This window comes from Podarcis cretensis, assembly GCF_951804945.1.
Source record: "Podarcis cretensis genome assembly, chromosome: 7".
Classification (NCBI taxonomy): domain Eukaryota; kingdom Metazoa; phylum Chordata; class Lepidosauria; order Squamata; family Lacertidae; genus Podarcis; species Podarcis cretensis.
The window spans coordinates 71549369-71570791 of record NC_137176.1 but is presented as its reverse complement, the minus strand read 5'-3'; the positions used below and the strand labels follow the sequence as shown (position 1 = coordinate 71570791).

The window sequence follows — 21423 nt, the reverse complement described above, 5'->3', positions numbered from 1 at the left end:
CCAAACCCTGACAAACCTGGCTGAGTATGATGTTTCTTTCTCGGCAATGATTTGTCATCAGTTATTGTACCATTCACCTTTTTCTGCTGGTCCTCCCATGTAACTTCTAGCGTAAACCAAAAGAAATCAGAGCTTGTCAGAAACATTAATTAACTTCTGTAAGATACCTAACATCATTTGATGAAGTTCACTCTAAAGTACAATCATTGGTAGGGCCAAAACTAGGTTCTGTTTTTTCTTCATTGACCATGTAGTATTTTACAAGGATTAAAGTATGTTTAGGTTTAGGGCTTCCTACTACAAAAAAACTAATATAATATATAGCCAATATAATTTTTAAAAACAGCAGTTTTATTTGTATGTTTATTTTAGTGCTATTAATTTACATGACTCTTTATTGTTAGGCCCCTGCACGAAGGATCTTACGACCTAAAATTTGACATAAGGGAGGCAACAGAGGAAGGGGTATAGTCAGGGGTAAAAAATGGGGGACATAAAAATTATTTCAGTAACACAAATGTTGACTTAGTAGCAGTAGGCTCATTTATATTTGGCTTAATTATTTAGGCTTGCTTATAGCAAAAGCCTATGCATATTTACCCATAAGTAAGTCCCATTGTATGGGACGCAGGTGGCGCTGTGGGTTAAAGCCTCAGCGCCTAGGGCTTGCCGATCGAAAGGTCGGCGGTTCGAATCCCTGCGGCGGGGTGCGCTCCCGCTGCTCGGTCCCAGCACCTGCCAACCTAGCAGTTCGAAAGCACCTCCGGGTGCAAGTAGATAAATAGGGACCGCTTACCAGCGGGAAGGTAAACGGCGTTTCCGTGTGCGGCTCTGGCTCTGGCTCTGGCCAGAGCAGCGATGTCACGCTGGCCACGTGACCCGGAAGTGTCTCCGGACAGCACTGGCCCCTGGCCTCTTAAGTGAGATGGGCGCACAACCCCAGAGTCTGTCAAGACTGGCCCGTACGGGCAGGGGTACCTTTACCTTTACCTTTAAGTCCCATTGTGGGGCTTATTCCCAGATAAATGTGTTAGGATTGCAGGATTAGTTATTTATAATGGTGTTCTCCCCCCATTCCCAGTTCAAACTAACCAGTATGTCCCAAAATAGGTAGAAAATATAATATATAATATAATGCACATTTTGGAATTCCTTGCTGGTTTTACTGCCAGCTAACAAATTACAAACTGCCTTGTTAGATCAGATCAAAGTTTTCAAAAGTAGCTACTCAGAAGACTCTGGAAGCTCACAAGAAGTCATGAAGATTATAGCCTTCCCGCTGTGTGTCACCACTGTCTGTGGCTCAGAGATTTACTGGCTCTGAACATGAAGGATCTGTTTAACTGCTTGGCTTACAGTCTTGATATACCCATTCACCAAAAATTGGTTTAATCTTTTGTAAGGACATAAGAACACAAAAATAGCTTTCTGGATCAGGCCAATGGCCCATCGAGTCCAGCACCCAGTTCTCAGACGTTTTAGTGTTCCAAAGTGCTATACTATGCATTTCTACTCAGAAGAAAATCCCATCCAATTCAATAGATTTACACAAAGTAAATGTGCACTGGATTGCACATACTGTACTTGCAGATAAACTGTGATACCTGGATAGCAGTGAAGCAGGAATAAACTTCCCTATGTGTAAACTACCTCTTAAATTTAGGACTTCATGAACAGAAGTGCCAACAAGAAGGAAGGTCTGATGCTATAATGATTGTTAGGCAACCCAACTCTTTTGAAAACAAAACAAGACATAAGTTTCCTCATCTCTTTCATCTGCCTCTCTTCTCTTCCAAGCTGAAAGAAACATTAGTGTATGGCATGGTACTGCAGAGATGCTTAACTGACCTCCTGCAGCTACTTATCAGATGAGAGAGGGGGAGGGGCAAAGAACAAGGTGGGGTAGTGGAAACACACTGGCAGGGGCACTGGATTTGCTCCATTAGTGTGTTTGTACCCATACAATTTACTTTCCTCTTTTCTTCCTATCTCTTTTTCCATTTTGTACTTTTATCCATTAGAGTGTTTGCCATTATTTTAAACCAGTGGTGGCCAAACTTGGCCCTCCAGCTGTTTTGGGACTACAATTCCCATGATCCCTGACCACTGGTACTGTTAGCTAGGGATGATGGGAGTTGTTGTAGTCCAAAAACAGCTAGAGGGCCAGGTTTGGCCATCACTGTTTTAAACTGTAAGCAGCTTGGAGTGCATTGGCAGAAAGGCAACATATAAATATTGTAAGCAAAAAAGCCAAATAAATAAATGATTTGGCACATTAATTCCTTAACACTATAATTTGCATTTATTGTTTTGATTAGATTAACTAGGTTTTATTTTGCTTGCACACTTTAAATAAACTCAACGAGGAAAATTCAACATTGCTTTCTTCTGTATAGATAGCATAATAGATTTGCACCTGTGTTTATATTCTTGTAACAATGCGCTCATACAGAGAGAGAGAGAGAGAGAGAGAGAGAGAGACCAGCAAAATATACTTGAGTTTTGCAGCTTTTCAGATACCTCCCTTCTAAACACTATAAGCATGGAAATAGGCAAAAGTTGAAAGCTTGATTCTCAGGACCATGAAGCAATTAGACTAAACTTGTAACGGGTGCTCTTTCCTAATGTGGGTGCAGCTCCCATTGCTGGAGTGATGCCGAAAGGGCTCATCAGAACCCTGTTTCTCTCCTTCCATCCCAAATTATTCCAAACTTAACTAGCTTGCACTAAGAGTGGGTAGTGTAAAACAGGACCCTACAGGGATCATTGAATCCATGGCAAGGAAGATCATACACATATACCAGGCTTGAGTTCACTTAATTTCTCTTGGCCTCCTCAGCTTCAAGTGCATTTCAAGACTGTAATCTTGCAGACAGGCTGCTTAAATCCCATCTGTCCCAGAAGATTTAAACAGGTTAACAGCATACAGGATCGCAGTCAAAATATTCTAGCTGCTGTTGCATATTGTCCTTTCAGTCTTACATAGTGTACACAGCAGGCCCATGTACATTGTAGCTGTGGGGGGTGCAGAAGCAGGCAGCAAATGACAACACACACACACAATTACGCTGGATTCAATTAGGCTGTAACTTCATTGATTACAATGCAAGAGATTTAGGGTAGGCATTGGGCATGTATCCATGTGACCAACCAGCCTGCCTGCTTGTTAATGAGCTGTATTTTAGCAGCTGAGGTTGACCACTGCTGGGGTTCACCACAGTGTGAACTACTTCTGCCGAACCTCCTCTGGCCACTGGTGGGGGGGGGGCGCAATGGCCTGTCAGCACCTGAGCTGGGCTTCTGGACAGAAATCTCCACCCTCCAAGGTCCCTTAGGGGGATCCACCGTTGGGCTGCGGCCAGGTGCCCTTCCTCTGTCCCTCCCTCCTAAGGATCCAGCCAAATGCTTCTTCCGCTGTAGGAAAGTTTTGACAATTGCTGTGAGGTAACCAAAAGCCCACAGGAAATGATCAGTCTGCCTGTGGGTAAAATTTCCACCCCATCCCCCCCCACCACCACGTCCTGAATTCAGCAGCCAACAAATTGTCCATAGGAATGCACTCATTTTAAACAGTGTAAAAATCTGGAAAATGGAATCGCAATTACAATAAATACAAGTAGAGGGTAGGTGGGCAGATTGGCTGGAAGCTGTGATGGTGGAAGCTGGGCAGGTCTGCTGGACTTTCAAAATCTGCACTTTGGTTTGCCCCAGAAGCTCTGCCCCCTGAGGACCCAGCAATGAAGCTCTCAGCCTCACCCACAGTCTCTGCTGTCTGTGTCGTTGCAAAGAGTGTAAAGCACCTTGCAGCAAGCATGAGGTTCCAGATACGGCTCCCTTCTTCCCCAACAGCTGTGCTGGGCCCAACGACCATTCCCGGTTGCAATGTGGGATAAGTTTTGCAATAGGTGCAATAAGAAAACTGTTAATATTATTCCCAATAATAGAAGGTAAAGGTAAAAGGTAAAGGACCCCTAGATGGTTAAGTCCAGTCAAAGGCGACAGAAGATCAGTGTATGACAATAACTAAATATTAATGCACTGTTAACTAAGCTAATAGACAACATGCAACATAAACTACAAGTAATATAGCTCTACACAAACACAATCTAGTAGTTATGGCATGAACTTGCCTTTCCTCCCACTAACAGGTGTATGATGTTTTTCCTCACAATCTTTATGGCAATAAAAACAGAGAGTGAAAATTAGAATTACATAAGAGATGACACAGTGTTCTTCGCAAACCACCCAAGTGTTAATACACAGAAGCAAACACAATCCTCATGTATCATTTGCAATAATAATAACACACAGAGCTTCACACTTGTTCTACTAAAATCTTCTTAAATCAATGTAACCCAACAATTATATCAACAAAGGTAAATAATAATGAATTACAGGGTCCACAATCAAAACAGTTATTTATGTGCAGGTAAGGGAAGTATCATGGGACGCAGGTGGCGCTGTGGTCTAAACCACAGAGCCCAGGGCTTGCTGATGAAAAGGTCGGCGGTTCGAATCCCCAAGACAGGGTGAGCTCCTGTTGCTCGGTCCCTGCTTCTGCCAACCTAGCAGTTTGAAAGAACGTCAATATGCAAGTAGATAAATAGGTACCGCTCCGGTGGGAAGATAAACGGCGTTTCCCTGTGCTGCTCTGGTTCGCCAGAAGCGGCTTAGTCATGCTGGCCACAGCTGTCTGCAGACAAACGCCGTCTCCCTCAGCCAGTAAAGCGAGATGAGCACCGCGACCCCAGAGTCGTCCATGACTGGACTTAACGGTCGGGGTCCCTTTACCTTTTAAAGGGAAGTATCAGGGCTGTCTCTAGACCTCAGGCACCAGATGTCTATAGGGCCATTTTGATCTCTTCATTGCCCCTCCTCTTAGCCTTCCATTGCAGCTCATCCTCCTTATCCACCAACAATAAGCCTCACAAGCACAAAGCCTGATTAAATCACATTGTCGAATATGGACAGTGCTGGTGGGGGCAACAGAAAACCTTCTAATATCCTACCCACTAGGAAATTAGAAATAGGTCCATATTTCTCGAATTTCCAAAGCAACAGAGCTGGATTCAGAGTTGTGTGAAAAAATTCCCTCGAGAGTTGGGGAACGTTCTGGAATGGTGCATAATATAATATGAGCTGGGGATAAACCTTATGAAAGGAAAGAGGTTTTTCAGGAGTAGCAGTGTGGAGAAGGTTAAGTCCTACTGCATGAGCAGCCTTCCATTTGCTATACTCTCTTCTCTTTTTATATTCCTTTAGAATGTCACTGTTTTTTGGGATGGTGTTAGAATGTTTTTTCCAGTCTATACAGTACTGGGCAAGATACTGGGTATAGGAGAATGTATTACTAAAGCTTTGGAAGGTCAACTATAAGGACGCTGTTGCTCAGAGAGTCTCCTCTCCCCCACTAGCCATCTTCATCCCATACATCCCATATTAACACCTTGATGATGCCCCTCATCACATTTTTCTCAATTAAAAAGTCAAAAACAGTATAACCTTTCCTTGTAAAGAAGATGCTCAAACACTATTTTGGTGCCCCTTTTCTTCATATTTTGCAGCTCTATAACATCCTTTTTGAGATGGGATGAACAGAACTGTACACAGTATTTCAAGTATGACTGCACTATACATTTGGATAATATCATTCTGATACTTGCAGTAAAATTTTTGATTCTAAAGGCACAACAGTCAACCATCTAAGTCACCCACCAACTACAGATCAATCCGTGCAAACTAGATAACAAAGTGTCACAGAAATACTTAGGGAGGAATGGCTCCAGATCAGGTCAAGTTCTGACAATTATCAAAGTTCTGGTGGCCCAGCAGAGACTCAGTAAAGCTCTCATTTTCAGTGGCTTCCCAGAACTGCAAAAACAGAGGGGATTGGTTTGGTAAACACAAGCTAACGGGCTCATTCAACTTGATTCATCACTAGTTGGACCTATCTGCTCCAAATCCAAGTCACACTGCTGGAGAAGGCAAAATCCAGAAAACCCACAAAACATAATCTATATAACTTTTTAATAAAATTGTTTTATTAAAAGTTTCAGATGAATGAGACTGAAGGACATTTCAGCACTGGAGATATTTAGCCATCTATGCAGTAAATAAGACCGCTTCTTAAGAAAACATCCCCAGATTTTGAGAACCTAAGTAATTGCCAGCCAGTTGTCAATCTCTCTTTTGAGGGGCAAAGTATTGAGTGGGTGGTTGCTGAACAGATCCAGGCACTCTTGAAAGAGACTGATTTCCTAGACCCATTTCAATCAGGATTTTGGCCTGACTTTGGCACAGAAACTTCCTTGGTCACTTTATATGATGACCCTTGGCAGGAAAGAGACAGGGGCAAAGGGCAGCTCTATTTCTCCTTTGCATTACAGGAATGGCAGTGGATGCGCTAGATGTCTTGCCTCGGTAATGGACTGGATGAGAGCCGACAAACTGAAGCTCAATCCAGATAGGACAGAGGCACTATCAGTGATAGTTCCCTAGACCGGATAGCTGGGAGACTGCCTGTTCTTGAGGGTGTTACACTCCCTCTTAAGGAGCAGGCACGTAGCTTGGGGGTGCTACTGAATCCATTACTACATTGGCCTCAGTGGTGCAGAGTGCCTTCTGACAGCTTTGACTGGTGGCCAAGCTACACCCCTACCTGGACTGGGATAGCACTTTAGTAATATTCAATGGCAGGTACCAGGCCAACAATAAAACTGCTAAATACTACTAACCAAAGTAATGCATGTTCATTGTATATTATGTGCATAGTATTATGAGACAAAGTTAATTTGGGGTTTGTTCTTTCTGAGCAGCAACTTCCATGTCATATGACAAACTCCTTTTCAAATACAGGAATATTTCAAAGGGATTTTTGTGATAAGACAACATATGTTCAGAGTAAAAACCGTTCCACTGAGATAATTCAAGCATGTTGTGTAAGTTAAGTGGATTTTTGGAACATGGTGAATGTATATATATAATATATACAATGTCATTTAGTTGATATGACTTTACCATGGTCCAGATATCAGGGCACAGTTCTCACAAAAAGTAATTTTGTACCAGGACTACTTCCCATGTTAAGTAGTCTGCATTTTGAACAACAATGAACGTTATTACCTTCAATCAGACATATCTATATTTTCATCTGATACTTAACGTTTAACTGTTACAATTGTTTTCAAAACACAAAAGACAACACAAACTGGGATGATGATCTCTGAACAAACAGTCTACTATTTCAATAAATTAAATTTTCAAAGTCCAATATACAAAATGGAAAATGGAAAATCGCAAGACAAGGAAAAATTGACTCTCTGTGACTGGTGCTGGTGCATTTAGTGAGTACTTCGTAACACAGTTGTGGATGCCAAAAAGGTTACATCAAAACTGATGTGTTTAAATTCTGTTATGTTGTTTTCTTTCTTCATCCCACTGTGTCAGGTTGTTTTTGACTGCTTATCCCTACATATGAGCATGTGTATGTGTAAATTCAGTCTTCAGCTACAATCCTAACCCACCTACCTGGGAGTAAGCCCTATTAAATTCAATAGGATTTACTTCTGGGTAGACATGGTTAGGATTGCACTGTAACTATTTGTTATTCTATTTAGCTATGAATCTGCTATATGATCCTTGATTCCAAAGGGTACTGTTATGTATCTAAATAATGTACTCTAACAGAGTTGAATAAGTTAAGCTGTTGAATAGTGCCATAGCTCTGTTGCTATTTATATAAAGCTAAGTTACAAAAGGTACAGTGGATGTTGGTACATGCCTCACTAATGTAAAATATTTTAGAGTCAAGGTAAAATCTATACAATTCAGTAGCATCAATTGCAGCAGTCCCCCCCCCCCCCTTAGAAAGCCTCCCATGGAATAAAAAGGCTTATAGCACAAAACAAACCCTCCTTTCTGTTCAGACCTTCTCCTTGTCTTCACTGTCTGGGGGAAATTAAAGTAAAACAGAAAAGGGAACCAAAGCATGGGATTAAAAAAAATCACAAACCCCATAAAGTATACAAAAGGCATAAAACGGATCTTCATTTGGAGGCAGCGGAAGGAGTGCTCATCTGGGCAATTAAACAGAATTTTGTAGGAATATCTGAGAAGTCTAATTGTAAATGCTGAAAGTGTATTTTATTTTCATGTCCTATAAGCATAAAAATGCTTCCTCCCAAAATTTCGAACAGGACTCAAACGGTAGAAAGCATGATTCAAGCAAACATAATTGAGGCATATGTGAGACCTAAACAATTAAAATTAGCTGTTGCCAGAATCTGACAGTCTATCACACTCAAGAAAAATTTGCTTCGTAGCCAAGTCTCTCCATCAGTCAGGCGTCATACTTTCACCAGATGCCTGATACTGCATAGGAACTTTATATTTGAGAGGTAGTGTCAAGCCATTCATAGATGGCAAACTGCTTATAATGTGGGCCTTTTTCACACAAGAGTAACCTCTGTGGGCAGATGCAGCATGACCCATTTGGCTGGCAATACAAACACCCATCACTCTTCTTTCTCCAACAGCCACCAATAAACTTCTCCCCAAAAGCCTCTGGAGGGAAGGGGGAAACTACATGAGTAGAAATGAACATATGACCATAATATGCAGCATAAACTAAATGCCCATCCATAATGGTGAGCCACCATCTTGTGTTTAATCAGTTTAGGACTGGCATCATAGAGGTACCTCCACATTTCATCCTTTATATTTGTCCAGATTGCTTTAATTATCCTTATTTACAAAGAACGTATATAGGACCACTGTGTCACATTTTATGGTCCTGCATTAGCTGATATTCCTATGAAATGAATGGGATTAACAAACACTTGCAACCTTTTAGGATGGTGCAGTTTATTATATGTTCATCGTTAGAAGACTTTACAGGTTATGTTCTAACTTATATTTTGATTGCAATGAAGGTAGGATGAATCATGATCCACGTATTAATTCTATAGTTGTGATGACAATTATAGAAATCAATACTGTACAGAGCTTTAAAAGCTATTGAAACAAGTAATGGGCAATATAGAACACATCTCTTGCCAAAAACCAGTTCAAAACCTTAGAGGCAAAGGTTTCCATTCAACGCTATTACTTTTATATTTAGCAACAACATCTCTGAACTTTAAAAAGCTCACTTACTTCTCTCCAGTGTTCCCTTGGGTGGGAGTTGTGGCAATTGTCTACCCCTGCGTCCTGCTACTGGAGTACCTGATGGGCTTGTTTGGACAGACCCCGTACGAGCATGTGACCTACAGGACACAGCAAAAGAAACCATTAACAGTGAGATAGAGTTGTTCCTAGGTGTCTGAAAAACAAATAAATGAGGAATGGTTTTTGTACAAGTTGAACCTTTGTTAGCTGTGGCAGCTCGGCCCTATGCATTTTAGAAGGCATAGTTATTGCTAAAAGGAAGGTTCATCTGAGGAAAAAGCCAAAATTATGCAAAAGGATGATACATGTAATGTTTAAGGAATTGCATCTGCAAATTGTCTATGAAAATGTATGTAGATATATATATGCACACAGATGCAATAACACATACAGAAAGAGATACACATAAAATTGTGTGTATGTATATGTTCCAGCAGAAAGATACTTATGGTTTCAGAATTCCGTTAACATATTGAATCAGTGTTTTATTCAGCTATGAATATACGGCAAGCAATAAGGCAGATGTACATTTCAGTGACTGAAATGGAGTAATATGATTGCTCTTAATCATCCTAATTCACCACTAAAAGACAAAGAATCATAATATTTTGCTAGAAAGTAATTTCTGTGGACACAATCAGCTCCACACATTTCTATGCTATGTCCACTGTACTTTTTGTCAAAACAGTTTACTTATTTCAATACTGTTTGATCAGAAATACATTACTTAGACAGGAACAATGCAGGACATGCACACAGCAAATCAGAGAAAACAGCGGTTAAAATCGTATATACAATTAATACAATAAAATTTAAGAAACTGTTTTTTGAAAGAAAAAAAGTTTCATTTGATGTTATGGTGATAATTCCATAAGCGATGTCAGATGACCACATACAATTTCTCATTCTGTAAGAGAAATACATGGCAGTTATGAGGTGCACATGGTGTGAGAAATCACCCAGGATTCCTGATAAATGAGAAATCACAAAAACAAATGTAATTATTTATGTCATTAATCATTGTTAGTAAACAAATTAGAATGGCAGCCACACCATTATATCCCCTGTGGAATATAAATAGTGTGTTGGCGTTGGCAGGGTTAGTATCTACAGCTACTGGTGATCAGTCAATGATGAAAGGCAATACCATTGAGCTTTGGGGAAAATAAAAAGTGAGCTAGTGGGGCAGGATTAGTCTGATTGGGTTGTCTGTTTCACCTCGATAAGGCAGGTGAGGGAGGGGCAGATCTTCCCGTCATTAATGAAGGCATCGATCTCATGAGATTTGAGTCAGGACGCTCAGTGGATCGAGAGCGGGGGCTGGGCCGCTCTACCACAGGACGCTGTTCTGTTGATCTGGATCTTTGATATGGTAGTCTAGGTCCCCAATTCCTGTAATGTTAGTCAAAAAGCAGCTCAATTGACCTTTATCTATAGTTACGCATTATGCCGCATCATACTGGGTTCGGAGATGATCAACATTATGTACATTTCTAACAGCTTTTTCGTTCTTTGTTTTAGTTAGCTTCCTGATAACATAGAAGACGTATGAAGGGAGTTTGTCCCTTTATTAATAATTTGGTATATGAAAACATTTTAAATGGGTTATAATGTCATAATCTGCAGCTTGTGTACTAGGATATCCTGCATTAAAATGAGTCATTTACTGTTTTGTGAAGACTCTCTGAATTAAAAATAAAAACCATTGGCTTGACTAAAAATAGCAAGCCAAGTTAATATTTTTAAAAGTAAGGTCATAACTTGCACTCTCAGTCAGTAAGTTTGTCATTAATGTCAGTACACTTGATTAGGATAACTGAATATGAGTAAAAGACTTCAGGATCTTGATATTTTCATTAATAATGTTTTCCGTTCAAAAGATGCTGGTGTCAACCAATAGGCTTAACTTTAGTCAAGGAAAGTTGCTGGTTTTTTCCTCTCTTTTAAAGCAGATGAAAATTATCTGCTACTGAATATGACCTATGCAGGAATACTAGTTGCACTTCTGAGGGAAAAATATAGATCACATCAAATGGAATATGTTAGTATATCAGCATAATGAAAGAATACCTAAAAAGTCAAAACAAAAAGTTTTCAAATAAAGTTATTCAGAAATGTGATCACACAAAACCATTTTTGAGGGTTGTAGGCTTTCAATGAGGTACTAAATAAATGCCCCACAGACAGGTTCAGAATAATACCATCCTCCAATAGCCTTAATCTAAAGCACGTAACAAGCAGATACTGTACACTGGAACACATGATCAGCAGGAGATACTAACTATCAGGGAGGTATCACAGCTAGCCTCAAACAAACTCACAAAGATTACCTCATGTTTTCTTCTGGATCTATATATTCACTTTCTGAACAGGAAGCTTGATCTGCCAATACATCCACTGTTTCACTTCTTTAATGTCAAGGATAAACAAAAAAAGGTCACCTTAGCTAATGCTGCATTTAACAGAGAGGTGTATATTTACAGGGCAGCAAGGAAGTGTCAAGTCTATAACTACAGGTCTTGATGGAGTGGGGGGGGGAGGTTTCCCCTTAAAAAATCTTTTATGTAAAACTTACTTAAGGGCCGCTTGTCATTTTACCACCACAGTGTGGGAGTTTCTGCAATTTCTCCCTTCTTGTATCAAGAAGATAATGTCAGAAGCCCCAAGGCCATAGGAGAGAATCTGTGGTTCCTTTCCACATCAGTGCAGTTTCCAGGAGGAGCTCTTCTATAGTCTCCTCTTGTGTATTCTGGGACTTCTGGTGTCATTCTCATGGCACCAAAAGCAATTGCACTGCAGCAGCTCCAACACTGGAAAGGTAATGCAAGACGCCCCCCCCCCCCAGCCAAAGGCTTTCTTTTTCCATCTACAGGACACTAAAAGTGATGGTCTAAGAAGAGCGAGACACATCTTACTAAGGTACTCCATATATGAAAGAGATAATGCTCTTGAGGGCAGGGTTCATAAAAGGATCTGTGAAGATATAGATTCTATGTTCTCTAATGCAATCAACTTTTCCTGAGTCATTTATGGGTACATTATCAATCAATACACTTCACACTAGTTCAATATCCAACCTATAGCTCTTGAATAGCTCTCTGAATTATAAAACTCTTTATACCTTTCAGTGGAGCATCCTTGCCTTGTCACATGTTAAGCTTTTCAAGCACGTGTGATTAATTTTAAGTCATTCTAATGATATTCAGTCACACAACTAGTATTTGTTTCTTAAATTGCTGAAAGCTATGTAAAAATAAAAGTAGAGTGCAATCACAACGAAAAGTAATACCCAAGATGTTTTCAAACTCTTTTTGCATTACAGGCAAGTGTTTGCCATCCCACTATTTGAACAATAATTACTTCAACATCAATCTTTACTGGAAAGAACCCTCACTCTATTTTTTGTCAACTTGTGAGAGATCCAAGTACCAGTACATTATTTCCCTGTACACTGACTAGAGCTGAGTTTCTTAACCCAGCAGTTAGATTCTGCATAGTTTTACTAGGCCAAATGTTATCATGAACTTGGAATTTACAAATCCACCAGACATATCAGAACTAGAACTTAAATTACATTAGTTAAGATGTAACCTGACAAGCTAAAACAATCTATTTGTGTCACACTGCAATAATCTTGTCTAAACAAAATCTTTATGTACATCCTAAGCTGATTAGATTCACATAACTTTCAAAAATAAGTAGAAAATGAATCTTGCACATCAAAGTTATGTATAATTAAGGGAACTCCATTAACATAGAAAGTTTTAAAATTATATATATTGCTACAATGAGCAAATTAAGAAACATGATGATGCATGAGCACAGACAATTCATTGCTTCCTAGGCCAGGTGCTATCTGCTTTGCTAGACACAGTATTTGGTTTTCTGTCCATAGTACATGACAAGTAATGGCAGCAGCCAGGGCTAAAACAATGAAGCCACTTAAAGCAATGAATGTGTCAGTGACAAAGAAATGAAAACACAAAAATGCAGCATGAAAATGGTGCATTTTAATGACCATTTAAGGCTTCCTCTACTTCTAGAGACACTGATTGCACTGCAACAGGAATAAAAACAAACAAATACCTAAGAGTAACAAGTGCAAGGCTATACTAGCTACTTTTTACTGGAAGTACCTGTCTGTATCTGTGGAAGGCTGTTGGATCTCAATCCTTGGACATGCTATTCTTCTACTAGCTATTGGAAATTTGCTGTTTGGTCACAGACACAATATCCTTTGTTAGCACACCATCTTTAACCATTGCTACACACAAACAACTCATATTTCTATTTTTTAACCAAGGTAAAACACCAGTATTAAGCTATCAACAAAACAATTTTAAAATAATTACATACTGAGTAACTGAGATTTCATTTTAAAGCGGACCACAGTCACTAATACTGCATAATATAATCATAAAATTCATATGTAATAATATTATAAAATTAAGCCATCATATATGTAATATAAGCAAAAGTATGCTCAGATATACTGAATATAGAATTGAGATAATAAAATAATGTCTTAAAGAGACCATATATGATGAATGTATGCTATGGCAAACCAGAAAAAATGAATCTGTTTACATAAGATTTCATTTTTACCATTATGTACTTGTGATCGCTTCTAAGCAGTATATCCCAAAAGTCTATGATATGAGTAAATAGTTTTTCCAAAATATCTATCACAGCAAGCTATTCGTGAAAATTCCTAATTTCTAAAGTATTTCTAAAAGCTATAAGAAGTATTTCCTCCATATTTTCTTCCCATGAAGTTAAAAACCCCAACATAAACTCTGTTAAATCCAAACAGCTAATTAAATGGGAAGGAAAAATGTGGTTTAATTTTAGGAGTGTTTTAAAAATACATAAAGTGTTTCCTAGATTAGTTTTAACAAATTTTCCACCATTTGCTTCAAGGCTGCCTATAAGCAAAGTCAGAAATTAAAAATGAACAGATTTATGCATCCAGTCTCTATGTAAGGCAGAGAATATGATTCTTTTCTTTCCTAGTATCCCACCTCTGCGCTGTTTCTGTACATTTTATATGCTATATGATATGTAGCATTTTGATTTTTTTTAAATCATCTATTACAGAATGCTCCAGTCTCTACACAAGTAGTAAAAGACAGTCCTATTTCTTCCCAAATATATTTATTTTTCCTTATTTCTCATTCACCTGCTACTGCCAGTTAAGTAAAGTATAAAATAACTTATAGGCCCAATAATGAACCTCACTGGGTTGTAAGCTTGGGCAGTGTGTATGAAGGTCCTGGGCTGTGCAGACAACAAGACCCCTCTCTCGGCCTCACTGATGCAACATATTTGGCACCAGCTTGGCTGCAGGAGTTGCCAGGAGGCAGTATACAACCAGCTGTCTTAGGGGCTCCGCTCTGGATTTTCTCTGCAGCGTTTACTCCTTAGCCTCTTCTTCTCCTTAAGATATTCCACAAGGCAGCGGGGATTTAGGAACAGAGTTTTACTTCTCCTAGATGGGCTACCTTCCCAGGTTGATGAGCCCCATCTACCACTCACTTCCCTCTACAGCATGTGCAGAAACTCTTCCTGACTGTTGGAACCACTATTGGTCTCATCCGCTCAATCTGCCAGAGCCTGTTTTTTCGTGCAAAGGAAGCTCCCAACTCACCAAGGATGAGAGACCCATTTGTTACTCCCACCTGGTTTGGCTGGCCAGTCGAAACCATTCCTGGGTGTGGCCACTGTCTTATGCTGACAGCTTCTAGGAGCCACAGGCAAGTGCAGGGTGGGGACCAAAGGTGGACAAACTACCACAAAAGGAGCACGATGTGTCCCCACGAGTGGTATTCCCCCTCCCCTAACACCTCATATACCGCATTGAACAAAGTTGGTTTTATTGTTAAGCTATGTATCATAATATTTGGAAAGAAAATGATGTAGCCAAGTGCCATGAAAAGAAACTACAACAAAAAACTCAAAAATATCCAGTTATTCTAGCTGCATCAAATGCTGTTTACACTATCTAGGGATGCATGAAATGAGATCCACTAAACAAAATCTATTGCTCCATCAATTTTCATGTTCCCCAAGCAATATATCTGCATGGCAAATCTATCTGGCAGAACAAAATTAAAAAAAGGATCTTAACTTCTCTTGAATTGTTTTTTTGGTGGAGCAGTTTGCAAACACCTGCCAGAGTGGACTGTCGACATGTTAGTGTGCAAATCCTTTATTCATTTTTCTCTCTACTGAAACACAGAAATGGGCTACTATATAAGCTTTGGGTGGCCTATAAACGAGTGGCATAAAGTTTGGAACTATTCAGAAGTTTACCAATAATGAAAAAATGCAAAACAACAACAACAACAACAACAACAACCACCGGGAAGGAAAGGTAAATTATAGCACCACTACCACATAAATTGCAACAAAAGGCCGTTCACAATTCACAATTTCCTTCTTGGTATGAGAGCCTTTATCTTACAGAGCAGAGGCATTTGGGTTTCCAACAGACTGCTGTTAATCAGAACATTCCAAAGTTTTCGGCTGTTGATTGACCACTATCAGCTGACACTACAATCACAACAACACACGTAACTGGAGATGGACAGTGTTTCACCTGAAGAGCTCCTACTATGCTGCTTCATTTTCACTGCCTCCAAACTGTGTCATCTGTCTTCTATGAAACTTTTTCCAATTACTGTAAAAACCCAGATTCATATAAATATTTGAAGCATATTTGCTATTCTCTCTCTTCCCATGATGAGGCTGAAACTAACTCTGGAAATAAGGGATACAATGTGACTTATTAATTAATTTAAATGTAGTGTCAGTGCACAGGTAATTTTGGATTAAAAATGAACAGAACATAATCTACAAAAGAGGGTCAGATACAGGGACACAACGTGTACATATGCTTGTGTATGGAAACCTGCTCAAAGAAAACAGGTTTGCTTACCTGTAACTGTTGTTCTTTGAGAAAGATCTACATACAATTAAACAAACTATGTGTGTGATGCAACATGGAAAGAAGAAAATAATGGACATGTCATATTAAAACCTAACCCTCTTAGGTCTAGTGAAAGAAATGACACTTATCAGGTGTGAAACCCATTAATAAAATAACACTACATTTAAATTATGAGTACATGTCTTTAATTATAGAAATGTAACACTACACTCTTTACTTACCCATAGTTTTCAGCTGAACCATTGACTACATGATCTGCCCATGAACTTGCACCATTGTAATACCTTTGCAATGCAGTTAAAATAAAGACATGTTATAAAGATGAAGCTATTTACATATCAACACTTTTCATGAAAACATATTTTTGACTGACTAATCTGGCAATTATTTCCAGTGTTTTCTGTATATCTCTTTCAATGAATGGATGTATATGTATGTTCCCCCTTAGCATATTGGTGCATTGAATCACTGTCAGCCCATTTGACCTATTATCTTCTAATATTCAGTCTATGCTTTGTTTGTTGGTTTTCTGTGTTATATTGTTTTGATAAGACTTGTGTTTTATGGAATATATTCAAAGAACCTCTTTTCTTTTTACAGTTAAAATATGTATAACCAAACAGCCATTCCAATCTTAAATATATGCACTAGACCATATATCTGTATCACTGGCATTATAGTGCTGTGAAACTGAGAGCCACTTCATACTCTATGGGGCAGCAAATTATTCTGCCAACTTCTACGCATGTAGAAGGGAGCCATGGCCAATCCTGGTTTGTATGCCACATGTAACTATGGGATACATACAGGATACATACAGATGTGCTGGCAGCAACAGCAGTGTATAAATGCTTTGCATATATCCATGAAACACATAATAATACATTGCATTTACTGATGGCATAATAATGTGTATTCTTTAGCCTAACCATACACACAGTGTAAGTAACAAATATTTCAACTGGGGTAATTAAAAATATATAACATTATGTGAATACTGTTTGCAAGAATAGTGTGTTTTATACAATATAGTGGAATTTTTTGGGTCATATTCAACTAAGTTATATTCACAATAGGCCCAGTGAAATTAATGGACCTCACCAAGTTATGTTCATCAGTGTAACTTATGCAGCATGGCTGCAATCAAATGACTTACTCAAAATTGTAAAATTTTTATAAGATGGGGAAAATATGGAAATAAAGCAATGACAAGAAGATATGACAACAGATGTGATTTGCTATGTCTACCAACGGCATATTACTGTTACAGAAATAAGTAGGTTGACTTATAAAATCAGAACCATGTGCTTTCATGAAAATAAAATTCAAGAATGAAGTAATTTAAAACAAGATATAATGAATCTTTAAGTGTGTGTGTGTGTGTGTGTGTGTGTACACCTAAATATGTACTTTTATGTTAGCAGATAACAGGAGAAATCCTCAAAAGTATTCAGAAATAACCCCCCCCCCTTTTTTTTTTACCATGTCCAATAAGCACTTTGGGTATAGGGAAAATGGTAAATAAGCACTTTGGGTATAGGGAAATATCTCTTTTGGTTTAGGAATTGCATAAGGTGTGATGTTTAATAATAACAGCAAAAAATCAGAATAATGAAACTATTATGCAATTAGCCAAATCATATAATAATTACTCAAATGTACAGATACAGAATCCTCTCACAATAGTGAAACAGCATCCATGTACAGGTAGCAATATATGCTATTGGGGTGGGGGAACATCCTTAGCATCTTTAGCAGTGGCTAAGACTATCAAGGCTTGCAAAAACTACTTAGCAGGCAGCTGAGAAAGTGACCCGTTTCTAATATTAGTGCATTAGTCTCAACTACCCATAAACTCTCATCAGCCAAACTGATACAAATATTAGAACAGGCATGGCTGGAGGTAACCTTCAAGGGATAATAAGCAGCTTCCTGCTCATCCTCCTCCTGTCAATCCAACCAACTATCCTGGAATTGGCTGAACAGCCAGCTGACCATCAGTGCTTCAGTGCCCTGCCCTTTTCACAGTACTTGTGCAGCACCGATTAAGTCTTAGACTGGGAGAAGCCTATGTTTAAAGAGAAGTTTCACAGACCAGTAGCATCACTACACATACTTAGCTCCAATGTATGAATAGATCACCCCTATGCAGAGGTCACTGTTATCTCCTGTTTCTGCAAAATCTCACTTTTGCACCTATGCATGCAATGCAGAAGCTTTGGATTGATTCCCAAAATGCCTACATAACCCTAACCCCTGCAAATAAGATGCTTAGTAGGGATATCCAGAAAAAACCCAGAGATTTGTGACATTGTTACTTGTGGGGGGAAAGGTATGGGCATAAGAGAAAAGTAACAGTGTTAAGAAGAAATTGGCTGCAGTGCACACATTCTACCAGTAAATATCTTCTGGGTGAAAAAGTACTGTGCGGCTCATGCAATACTAAACTACTCACTGCTAGTTCAAGCCTTTTATAACAGATCACTTGGAATAATATATTGCACAAAGAACACAAGTATCACAATTCTTAGCTATTTCAAAATTCTACAGCAGGGGTGCTCAGAAAATGCTTTAATACAGATTCTTATCTACATCTACTATATGAATCAAAATACCTTTCAGGAGTAGGGGAAATATCAGTGTCATCATAATATGTTATAGGCACTCTTCCCTCCTTTCTATTCCTCCTGAACATAAAATAAACAGCAAAGATATTTCAGACATTTTTGAATTGCCTTAGGTGCTCTATGCTTTTTCTTGCTTTATCACAAAAGATAATGACCATTATGTAATGTTCATCCAACCCTTTTCCTGCTGCATGAGGCAGTCTAGCAAACATCAAAGATACCTAAAGGAGGAAATGTACAATAAAAAGAACAAGTACTGTGCTGAAAACAGCAATTTCCTCTTCTCCTCTGTTTCATCTAATTTAAATTTTAATCTAATTTTAATCTAATTTAAATTATCATATATTCTGATGTCATTAATAAAGCTCACATGACAACTTCCTCAAAGGTTCAAAGTATAACTGAGTCTAATATTCATTTTTCTACCATTTGCAGATGAGTGTGAAATGAAACCACCTCTGACATTTTTCGGAGGGAGGTGAAGAGAGAAGAAATCCCCCCCAAAAAAATTTCATGGAGAGGTGGTTACATTACTTAACCATGTAATGTGCCTGAGGATTTAAATGTAACCTTGGGAGTGATGCAATGCAACAAGATGTCACTCTCAAAACATTCCAGGAAACATGGATGGTGGCAGAATGCAGAGAGATCTTCATGCTGCAGCCACTTTGTAAGCTGCAAACCTCCTTGCCCGCCACTGGAAAAAAAATCCAGATAAATTCCCTCTGAAAGGCAGAAAGCTTGTCCCTGTTTTTTTCATGGGGAGAATATTTTTGGGAAACTTTTGACAGCTTTTGGCACGGCCATAGTTGAAAGCACCTGTGAGGGGGTTGCATTGACTAGCCTTGCCCTTCCATTGGCAATTTGTGTGTTAGTGACCATGTTAAAGGGCCCCATGTGCATAACAATGTACATGCATAGGGCTATTCCACACAAGGGGGACTGATGGGTATGTGGCTTGCGGGTTGTGTGGCTGGCATGGATAGCAATGACAGTAGCAGGGTGAAGCTTCAAGACAGGGTGCCAACTCACCCTTGGGATTGTGGGTGCCCACCGCAACGCGGACATGCAATGTCACATGTACATGCCTGCATGTAGTGCAGACAGTTATCTGGAGCAGGGAAACACATGCCGTAATGAAATCAGGACTTGGCATAAGTACAAAACAGTTACATTTACCCTTAACTGCTGTTCTGGGAGTAGCTGCCTGTAAATTCACTCATATAGGATCTCCATCTGGATAAGCCAGTTCATAGAAACTTCTAGAGTTTTTAGAGAGTAAGGTACTCCTTCCCAAATTGTCAACTAATGCATTTTGCTGCCAGGTCAAAAAATGTTCAAATCCTCTGTATGCTTAGCTGTTTGTAGAGAGGTCAGCTTAGAAATAAGCGGGTAGGGATAGAATGAGCAGAAATTGTTTTGCATAATTAATGCACCCAATGATAAGAATCCAATGGTCCAACACAATGTTGAGCCCTTGATCATCAGCTTACCTATAGTGTTGGAAAAGCCATGGGTGTTTCAGTTTCTTGGTAAAGCATCTATTCCTATAGGAATGGGGACTACATCCCCAGCAGAAAAACATGCTATTTGCATCAATTTCCACTGGTGGGGGGGAGGCCCTTCAATGGTCAGAGGGTCTTATCTCCAGCAAAAATTGATGTGAATAGTATCATTTCCCTATGTAGTCCTATTTCTAGTAGCAAAACAGGCACTGCTGGATATCTGGAGTGCCCAGTGTCACCTCTGCTACCTCCTTGCTGCTGTATGTAAGTTGATGCATCTTTAGGAAGAGACAACCTGGCTATTAGATGTTTATACTCTATAAACCTTCCCCCCATATGTCTGCAGCTACATATACACTGGAATGTATATGAAGCCTGAATCAGCCAAATCTCTCACAATGAAACTAATGAAATTGTAATTCTTCTTGTTGGTTTATCAGATCTGAGGCCTTCAGATCCAATGGTGGCATGGATATCTGAGCTGCTTGGTCTGGGCTACCTTATTCTCACATCTTCAAACATTTATCAAAGTAGTTTGAGTGCCACAGATGCCAAATCCTCAATGAACGGCCTGCAGAGCTACAGATCCCATCTGTGGAACTACACAGAGGCCACAACAGAGAACTAGATGTTAAGGAGGGGGGAAAGTCATATAAAACATGCATCTAATGTTTCTAACAACAACCCTGTACTCTAGGTAATGTAATGCTTAACTTGAAGTTCCATTGGAAAATCAAAGGAACCAAACAGCACAAGCCCCATATCTGCCCTGAGTGATCTAACCATATGCCAGGAAAGATTAGGAGATGGTGAAAAGTTATTGAATGATCATAGTCCCATTCAGATGCTGCTGTCCTGCTATCTGAACAAGCTATGGTGAGCCTCAAGCTTGCGTACTCTTTCTTCCCCCACTTTTGTGGTCACAAGGAGATATAAATTTTCTGTTTTCACTTTTTAAGAAACCATAGTTAGCTATTACAGTCAAACTTGGGGAATTGGTTTGCATAAGCTTAATTAGAAAACAAACTTGAACCAGAACCACTGTTTGATCTTGAATTGTCTTGATTTATTGAGCTGAGAGGAGTTTGCTCATTTTTTTCATTTTTTCTGCCTAGCAAATTGCCAACAATATGGTAATTATGTGACCACAAAACAACATCCATCTTGCTAAAACTGA

General features: G+C 39.2%; 1 protein-coding gene across 34 annotated transcripts in view; it reads right to left on the bottom strand.

Annotated features, from left to right (window-relative positions):
* RIMS2 (regulating synaptic membrane exocytosis 2) overlaps positions 1-21423 on the bottom strand; it is a gene marked incomplete at its 5' end in the record, with an annotated part of 372013 nt that overhangs the window by 109841 nt on the left and 240749 nt on the right. For 12 of the 34 annotated variants that reach the window (XM_079984101.1, XM_079984127.1, XM_079984099.1 and 9 more), the window contains 2 exons: positions 9154-9263; positions 10384-10557. In XM_079984101.1, coding sequence (XP_079840227.1) covers positions 9154-9263; positions 10384-10557 — 284 coding nt within the window. Of the gene's footprint in view, positions 1-16; positions 107-9153; positions 9264-10383; positions 10558-11495; positions 11574-13301; positions 13377-16335; positions 16399-18729; positions 18802-21423 lie in introns of all 34 variants that reach the window. The other 22 variants (XM_079984093.1, XM_079984104.1, XM_079984115.1 and 19 more) reach the window with 7 other exon arrangements.